Source organism: Carlito syrichta, unplaced genomic scaffold, assembly GCF_000164805.1.
Source record: "Carlito syrichta isolate Samal-C Ts95f unplaced genomic scaffold, Tarsius_syrichta-2.0.1 Scaffold96983, whole genome shotgun sequence".
Lineage (NCBI taxonomy): Eukaryota > Metazoa > Chordata > Mammalia > Primates > Tarsiidae > Carlito > Carlito syrichta.
In genome coordinates, this window is record NW_007041079.1 from 64,437 (window position 1) to 74,684 (window position 10,248).

Here is a 10,248-nt window from a genome sequence, read left to right on the forward strand (position 1 = left end):
GGGGGGGGGGGGGGAGAGAGAGAGAGAGAGAGAGAGAGAGAGAGAGAGAGAGCAAGTCACCAGCCTATTAGGATCCCTGACACTTCGTAAGTTATTTCTTAATGAATGTACAAGGAAGAGCATAAATATTACCATTAAGCAGAGAGGATGTGAACATCCAAAGCAAGCGAACTGGCTGATTGCTTTCTTATTTTTTGTTCTTTTGTAACAATTCCATTTTCAAAGTGCTGATTCCTAACACTGATGCTCCAAAGCTACTATAAACACACTGCCTGAATACTTAATGAAGTAAACAACAAACAAAATGGCTCATCTTTGGTGCCCCCAGCTAGCATCCCAAAGTGGATACAGTTAAAGGTGTGAACAAGCAAGCAAGGAAGTAATAAACCTGCGAAGTCAAGGTTCTGAGAAATTATCGGACATCCTGCACTGTACCAGTTCAAATTTATTACTCATTATCTTCCATACCAGAAAGGTGCAGATCCACATGTTGGAACCCCTCTTCACTCTTATCCTCCAGGCTTTTTTTCCTTTCATTGCTAAATAGCTAATTTAAGACAATTACTGCTTGTGACAACTCTCACCCACCCACAGATTTCCTTTTTTTTTACTCTTAGAAAGCTGGTGACCTATAAAAGCCCTCTACCCCTAAAATATGTGGAGATTTCAAAAATACAAGGATGTATCTCACACATACACAAACATGCACGCACACAAACTTACAAAGCAAAGCACAGATGCTAACACAGCCATCTTACCTCTCCCTCATTTTTAACAATGGTAAAGACTAGGCTCAAATGCCCCCAGAAATAAGCAACCCTCCCCCCACAAACACATACACATACACACATTTTAATTCTAACCCAACCTCTTGATAGAAAGGGCAGCTTTTGGTTCACAAATATTGTTATGAATTTGCACATTTATAGTTTCTCAGGTGACAGCTAAAGAAAAGTGTTTGGTTACCTAATGGAAGTCTACAGCGTCTGGATGTATCTTTTTTGATGAATAGTTGAAATTTCTTATATTTCTATTAATAGAATACTTGGAGTCCATGGAGAGAAGCTACTTCTTATGGAAAACAGCCCAGTTTGGTTTTATTTCCATTTATAGATGCACATATACTTGCAAGTAAGTGTGTATACACATTTGGTGATACCAAATAAGGAAAGCTAAGACAGGTGCAGGAATCTAGCAACACACTTACACTGATACACACATACAATCTCTCTCTCCCTCTCTCTCTCTCTCTCTCTCTCTCACACACACACACACACACACACACACACACAACTTGGATGGGGGAATGGATAGTGAAATAAAAGGTTGACTTTACTTTCAAATGGGACCAATTCTGTATAACATGGCCCATCAACTGAAAAATAGCAAGATTAACGCTTGAAAATGTTCATGTCTCTTTCTACCCCCAAATTCCTAATGACATTGGGGAAAAATACTGCATTGCAGCATTTGCCAGCGCATAATCGTGTGTCTAGCATCCGCTGGACAGCTCACCAACAAATGTACATATTAAATGTCCAGGCACATAAATTAAGTGTCTGGTGGCCACAGATCATTGAAACTGATGAAGAAATTTGTCAAGGCCAAGGTACTTCCGTTCATGTATAATGACCTCGATCAAGAAAATCATTCCTTAACTTGTGGTACACACACATAATTTGTTTTTTTTTTTATTTTTTAATTAAAATAAAGTGTGAAGATGCCAAGGGCTAAATGAAGCAGTGTATCTCCTCATGGAAATAATAGTATTTGGTCTACATATAGGAAAAGAATCTATCCACAATAAGACAAGTGCGAAGGGAAGAAACGAAACCAAAGAAAAGGACTTGCCCTGAGAAAACCCTTTCATTGTTCATACGAACTCTAACTTGAGAAAAAACACCTCAATTCATCCACAAATCCTTTTAGAGATATTGAACACACACACACAAAGCACCATTCATGCAATGATTTCTAGATTTGAAATTTCACATAGATTATTCCCAGTAGAAATCCTAAGTTTAAAATATCTGAAGTCTAACATGTGCCAAGCCCAATTTCAAAACTGAGTTTAGAACTGAAACGCAAACATGCAGTTCATTTCTTTTGCTTTCTTTTCAAAAAATATTTTATTGTTATGATCTTACAACAGCCTGGCCTTCCTCTCATAACAACACCCTAATATTCAAAGGACCAAGGAAGGGCTATAAAGAGAGAAAAAAGTTTTAAGTCTTTGTGCAAACCATCAAATAGAAGCAAGACCATCTATATCTATCTGGCCAGGGGGAGGACTTGAATGAGTGGCAGGTAGGAATGAATGGAACTGAGATCACAAACGAATAGTTTAGTTGTTTGTGACTTTTAAAAAATGAGATATTAAAATGTCTTGTAAATCAGTGATTCTCAAAGTAATTTTTTGGTGACTTTCCCACCTATGTTTTATGTTACCCTGACAAAAATGTAAATATTAAATTATTTAGCTCTTATATTACTATGAGATACATGGACATTCTGATCATTAAAACTGTGATGTAGTCAGGCATTTTTTGCAGAAGTATTTCCAATCAGGTTTTCATTTCTTAGTAAATGCACATTCATCCTTGTGTTCATAAAGGCATACCTCCATGTTCAGGTAGTAGGCATTAATATTTTTAAGACAAAGAAGCGAGAAAGGTCAGCAGCAGAACCACGTGCCTTTTTTTTTTTTTTTTACAACCCAAGCCAAGATGAGACTTCTTATTTTCCCCTAACTAAAAATTGCTGATAAATTCTCAGAAAATTAAAAAAAAAACAAATTCTATTAGAGTTTTTTAAAAAACTATTCTATTTTATAAAGGCAACATGTTTATGCACTCAAGATATGACAGCAAGGTTCAAGTGTATAACAAAAAAAGATAAGTTTATTTATTTTTACCGCAAGAGTTGAAATAAAAATGTTAAATCCCCCAATAAGAAGACAAAACAAAAAGATGGATGTACAAGGAAAAAAGAATGGGGGAAAGCCCTGGAAATTTGCAATGGGGAGAGTAAAAATTAAGAGTACCTTCCATAAAGCCAATTCATTATATTTCCTAGCCTTTCAATGTATTTCAGTATTTTTTAATCTCTCGTTTTGGGGCTTACACTTAGCTACCTGATCATGTGTCTATTTTGTTCCTCAGGAAAAAACCATAACAGATTACTGCTTCAGTTGTTTTTACACTACCTTCTATTCACCCAAGTACTATACCTTTCAGTCCTTCTGGTACCCACCATCATGACAAAAAGGGACTATTAGTAAAACACACTTAGAGAGAAAAAAAGAGAGATGCCTGTCACCCAGTGCACGCATGGGTCCCATACGTTCAGAGACACTTAAAAAAAAATCAGCTTTTCACTCAGTTTATGCCAAGACCAAAACCAAGACCAAATGCCAAATGGATGGCAGTGCTTGTGAGGGTACAAGCCTGATGGATTCTGTGACTGGAAGCATGGGGAGGGAAGGGAAGCAAAAGACTAGAACATAGGTCTCCATTTATTATTTTGTAAAGTAATTTCTACTCAGGATATAAAATGAGAGCTACAATGAACACCCCTAAACTATAGTATTAACATCTGATTCAGTAAAAATGCCAATATCACCTAACACAAAATCATTGCTTAGGGTAAATCTATTCTACCTATATTTTTCCTAGGAATATTTGCTGGAAATTTCTAAGAAATCATTTGCAGAACCTATCAGCTGTGGGAGCTCACTATTATGCTTCCGTCAACTTCATTCAATATAATTTACATTTTTTTCAAATGGTCTCACAGGATTCCTTGCGATTTTTCGCACGTACAATTTCACAGCAGGGAAAATGGGGGGGGGAGCAAGATTCCCTACCCTCCCTTCCCCCTCTCCTTCTCTCTGTTTTTTAAACAACAACAACAACAAAAAAAAAAAATCAGGGGAGACAGAACAGATGCTTAAAAATAGATTTCCAAAAAATCACTGTAAACCAGAGTTAGAAATGTAATTAACACCTATTTATAAGGAATAATTAAAGTTGGGCCGGCCACAAAGAACAGCAAAGATAATCGAGGTCTTGTCCCCCCCCATCTTTTTTTTTTACACTGTTTGCAGTGTGTTCTCATGATAGCCACCTGCTCCCTACTCGGCTTCTCCTCTGTTCGTTTCCCCGGCAACCTTTCATTGGGTTTTCCTCCCAGCTATCGCTTTCAGTTGGGCTGCTCGGTCTAATCTTATTTGTTTTACACCCATCAAAACAAGCAGCCAGACAAAGGCAATCCTCTAAGAATGGGAAAAAGACCACAGCTTTGTTATAACATCTATGCAGAGCGAAAAGTCCTCCCAGGCTTTTCTAGGGAAAAATAAGTAACACGGATATGAATTTACAGCCTCCCCACCATACCCAGCTCTGAAATCTCATGAAATCTATTGCTGGTGAAAATTCAAAGTCAAAGTGGGCACTCGTGGCATGTGATCGTGCCATTTTGTGCCATATCTTCAGGGTCAACCTCAGGCGACAGAAGCGGCACTCAAGGAGTTTCCCTGCTTCTTTTTTCAGAAAAAGATGATGCTAAAAATAGATTTACTACTTCGGCAGAAAGGTTTTCCACTTCCCCTTCCACATCCGAAAGTCCTGTTTCACAATTGCATCTGCTGGTACTGAATGTCACCTCCTCCACCCCTCATTCCCAGCCTTCCCCATCACTCCTAGCATGAGACTGAAAAAGAAATGTGCCTTTAACTTTAGCAGTCGTGTAATTCCGCTGAAGGCTCACAGAGGCGGTGGACACGCCAGCCAACAGTGACGGTGACATTGATTGTCAAAAAAGACACCAGCCTTGCTTGGCTAAAATGTGTGTTTGATGGAAGAGGCAGTGTGTGTGCCTTGTGTGCATGCAGTGCCATTACACTTGGAGATGGATTCTGGTTCTCAGAAAAAAGAAATACTAATAAATACACACACACACACACACACACACACACACACACACACACAAATGATCAGCACAGTGATTTACGATGCACAGTCCCCCATCCTTACACACACATACACACACACACACGCACGCACACCCAGGGCTGGAACCTCCAGGCTGCCTTCCTCTTTTCACTTACCATCTTCAAGCCATTCCACTCCATCTGTGATCAGAAGAAGATGGACCCTCACACAGTGTGTCAAAAGCGGAAAGAAACGTTATGTAAAAGCTGACATTCCTTCTTACAGAGCTGCTGCCCAGAGAAGGAAGCAACAACTCAACACGCCAGGCACCGCTACACATACAAGCCGCCTCCTCTTTTTTATGAGGTCATGACAGGAAACTCTTTGAAATACAAGATGCAGCATTTACTGAAGCCCAAATAAATCACTCTCTTTGCCGTTTTGACTGCGCAGTCCCCCGAAACACAACTGCCCATCTCGACGCTCAGTATCCGGGAGCTGCCTCTCGAGGTTTAAATTTCCAGCACGGAAATGGAGAGATTCCTAACCCTGCTGCATCCACCCCCAACCCCACAAAACCCAGGCACATAGACAAACCCCCACTCCCTTACAAAAAGAAAACCCTTCTTTTGCCATTATGATCTCAAGTAATATAACCTATTTCAACAAACCAGCAATTATTTCAGCCCACCCCCCCCACCCTCTGCCTTTATATTAAAGGGAAAACTGACAACGACCTGTTAAAATGACAATCTATATCCCCACTGCTTTTCAATAAAAGGACCTACCCGCACTCTCTACACAAAAGAGATAGTAAATGTAGGAAACAAACAGCAGCAGAGAACTAAACTCTTGTGCAAGCATAAGACTGGCCAAGGTGTAGATGCTTTTCTTCCCTCCAGCAACACAAACAACAGATTATAAATCTAGTCATACCTACCATAACCATTCTTATTGGCAAATATTGGGTCTCGCAGAGCTTCGACTCTTCTCTTAAAATTTGCAAAGATTTCAGAATATATTTTTAAAATGACTACTATTGTTATATATATTTAAAGATCCACAAAACACAGTGCGGATGATTGCAAAGTAAATCAATTATTTGGAAGGGGGCGGGGGAGAGAGAAAGAAAAAAAAAAAGAAAGAAAAGGAGCAGTGAGCTGAAACCCCCGATTCTAGGATGTAGATAAGAACAACTGAACAGAGCCTTGCTGAAATTGGCTCGAAGCTTCCCCTTTTTACATCCATTTATGGGACCATCTGTCAGCCGAAGCCAGGATCTGATTGGCTAGGGAAACGAAGGAAGGCGTTGCAACATCAGGTGCTATTTAAATTAGCTACTGCCAGATTGACGATGTTAATGATTTGGTGACCTCTACAACAACAGAGACCAGATTTCTGAACTGCTTCTTGTGTCTGGTAATTAAGGCCCGGCTGAAGCAACAACAGCCATACTTGTATTTTTACCTTTTCCCTCCTCTCAGCTCAAAAGTACTGTAACAACTGCAGGTCACTGGAGTCTTGAAAACCTTAACAGTGGGAGTGTCCTCCTTTTCCCCTGTCCTGAAGGTTGAACCATCCTACTCTTCTAATGGAGGGCTTTTCCAGTGTAGAATATTTCCAACCACCTTATCTTTCTAGACAGTTGCTTTCTAGTGAAATGCATATTTAATGATCTGCCTCTAGGCTTAAAGATACAACAAAAGCACTTTAATGTGCTAATTCATCTGCATTTTAACTTTATTATTTCCCAATATTGCTGATTTTTAGTAAGTAATGCTTCTTCTGCAGCTAACATGGCCAACATTTCAAAAACAAGCAAGTTGGGAACTAATCTTGCTCTGTGAACTAGGTTTGTGCAAGTTTGCCTCAGAAAACTATTTCTTAATAAACAAAAAAGAAAAAAAAATGGGGGTGGGGAGGAGAGGGGGCAGCTGTCAGCCTCTACCTTTCTGCCTTCTGCCTGAGCTTTTCTAAACAGAGAATGATGAATGATTTATTTAAATGAATTTATTTCTCAACTTGGATTAAGGGCATGATCTGAATTTTTAAAAATCCACTAAAGCACATTCTCCTTTTGCTTTCCTTACCACTATAGAAAAAGGTAAAACATGATTTTGACAACAGCCTCATTTCATAACCTGTGCAGAGTTTTCATCTTGCTTAACTAAACAAGTGATTTTGCTTCTCTTCTTCAATGGATGTCTTTTTTTTCTTTGGCCTCTTAAAAGATTTGCAAAGAGACATTTAGCAAGTGTGTGGTGATGTATACAGTTTGCTTGTCTATGCAACACATTTTATAACCTCTATGCTACCAAAATATACCAGTAGTAATCTTTTTTGTTCTAGTTTGGGTTTCTCAGTGGCTTACCTGAGAAATCTGTGCTCACATCTATGCAAAAGACTAGTTCATCACTATTTAATTCATAATTTCATAATTTAATCAATCTGTTTCTCAATAAGTACACAGAGATAACAAATATTAGCAAAGACATAATTCAGCATAATCTTTAATCTTTGACTGGAGTTGACAGCGAGATAGAACTAGGCAGCATATAAACACAGGTTGAAAAACATGTTACACTTCTGGGCTTCAAAGTCCAAGAAAAAATGGATTTGTAAAAGAAAATTATTAGAAAAGAAAACAACCTTACATTTTTAAAGATTAAAACTATTCTCTCCAAGCTGCTGTTTCATGGACACACACACATAAACTTACATATATACACGCACTTAAAAAAATACATATACACTATAAAGCAATATGTGTTGGGTATACTGCATGAACTATTTGACTTGAATATAAATAAGTTCAGTTATTAGAAATGAAAATACATGAAATAGAAAAGTAAAAATGTGAAAACTATAATCCTTTCAAGTGAAACAATACTGTATTAAATAAACTTTTGAAATAATTTCTTTAGCAAATGCATAAAACGTCCTGAGTCACAATAATACTACAGTATCTGTTGAACTGTGCACTAAGGATAAATTCAGGTTAAGTGTTTTAAATGGCTCGGTATATGTACACAGGGTAGATACATGTACAACATAAACTGAGTGCAATCACACCAATATTAAAATATTTTGAAAAGTAAACATTAAAACAATGCTGACAAATACACAGATAAAAACAGTTCGCTTGGAACAAAATATTTACTTAGTATTTCTCTGCAGGTTATAAAAGACGGAATTTTAAAAAACGCTTTTCTCCCAGCCATACTAACCTCAATATACTTAATAAACTATGAATTAACATGAGGTATATCAAAAGATATTCTGGCCACTTTTCCTAAATAGTAACTGTATATACAGTATAAACAGCTGGTTTTGCTAGGCTAAAAAAAATCCATGCATTTTGTATATTGATCACTTCTCCAAAAACATCCACTCCAAAGTCTTTCAATGGAATCCTCAAACAAATGCACAAATGTCCTTAGAGGCCTTTTCTCTAAAGACAAAGGCAGAATCCTATTGTTGGGAAAAGTCAACCTTATTATCGCATTTCCAATAGTACCATTCATCTTTCAGAGTGAGGGGCTGACCGCTACATCAGTGGTGTGACATTTGTAAAGCAACAGATTCTCAATATATTATCTCAAGATTCAGGCAGGCGAGTCTCCCAGTCATGCATGATTTTTTTTTTCCGCCACAATCCTCCACCACCACAGAAAGAAACTTGTCTCACTCAAGCAGCAAAGGCAACCTAAAAATGATATCCCAGCACTGTGGGGTTGCCAGCGCCGCTGCATCCCTCTTACCATAAATGAGCAGTTTCTTGACTCATTAATAACAATTTCCCTTAAAAGAAGTAATCTCATATCAGTCAGCCCCTCGCCACCATGCACACATCCCAAAGGTTGCAGATATCTCAGCATCAGTCGCCGGCAGCCAGCTTTCCCACACAGAGTCCAGATGGACTGTACCAGAAGCCAATTCAGCGTTAATAACTACCTACTCCGCGCAGTGGAGAAGCCTTACGTGGCACAATGGGCTAAGAAACAGCAGCCGGCTGAAACTGCAAATAAAAAAAGACAACCAAATTCTCCAAAAGCATCGAAAGGAAGGAACAGAAATCAGAAATGGAAGCGTGAAATGTATTTCCTTGACTTCCATGGAGGGGGAGAGGAAAAAAAAAAAAGAATCCCTTATAAACATAGGGGAAAAAATGAAGGGGGGGGAAAAACAGATGCTGCCCAGAAAAAAGTGACAAAATATTACCTCATTATTTAACAAAGCAGCATTAAGCGTCCTGCTGATTTCAAACATCTTGCCACAGATTTTGTTTTAAGAGAAACAGATAGAATCCTTTGCAAAGCACTCCGTCTGCAAAGGGTTCTTCAATTTTCTTGCGCGCCACAGAACAGTCAATATATTATTTCCCTAGAGTTCGCACATTAAAACCTCTAGTCAGTGAGCTGAATTTTCCCCTTATCTCACACACAGTAGACTCCTGTTATATGTACTGCTCTCTTTGCAAGAGCAGCCTGCCCCAAACATGGCTGGTGTTTAAACTACTCTTTAAAGTAACAGTTCACTATATAACCACCAGGTGGGTAGAGTGCACAGATTCAAATGAACCATCTTAAAAGATTGTTTTCTTTTTTTTCTCCCTCCTTGGAATAGCTTTTGGGTTAAGATGTGACATGAGAAACACCAGCATCCTAACAGGCAAGATTGTCTTTCACTGTATCTTGTCAAAATAAATAAATAAAATTCCTTCTCCTGACTTAAATCGAGGAAACAAAACAAAACACTACTATCAATTCTAATAAGAACTGTGAAGAACAAAACACAAACAAGCTTTGTTTCATTCAGCAAAGGATGAACAAGGAAAATACAATCAACACACAGCAAGGGGGAAAACCAAAGCCACACAGACATATTTTCCTAAATACTTTTCAAAAGGCAAATACTTAGGAAAAAGAGAAAAATAGTCATACATGTAATGAAAAACCAGTTCAAAAGTGTGCATGAGGATCAGCACACACAAGATGGAGGCAAGAGAAGATGGAGAAGAGTGCAACTTCTCCTCTAAGTAGACCATTAGTTTTATTTGATATGGTCTTTCCTGATAGGAAATAACCAAAAGCTTAAATTAAAGACACTGAAAAAGACAAAAAGTCTTAAGTCTCTCTTTTTAAAACACAAGTATATGAATAGTGATAAACAACTACAAGTTCAAACCAATCACATATCTCTATCCATTGCTGTTTTTATTCCCTAAGATCTGCCTCAAAGTGGAACATTTCGGTCATATACTATTTTGGATGTACAGCTAACTTGGCGTCTCTTTTGTACCACTCTATTCCAATTA

The 10,248-nt window shown here is 38.2% G+C and overlaps 1 protein-coding gene across 1 annotated transcript in view; it reads right to left on the bottom strand.

Moving 5' to 3' along the window:
• LOC103265009 (ELAV-like protein 4) overlaps window positions 1-8,815 on the bottom strand; it is a 68,905-nt gene extending 60,090 nt beyond the window's left edge. Inside the window, exon 1 of the mRNA XM_021714699.1 lies at window positions 8,693-8,815. Coding sequence (XP_021570374.1) covers window positions 8,693-8,809 — 117 coding nt within the window. The 5' untranslated portion in view covers window positions 8,810-8,815. The remainder of the gene's footprint in view (window positions 1-8,692) is intronic.
• Window positions 8,816-10,248: the final 1,433 nt, after the last annotated feature.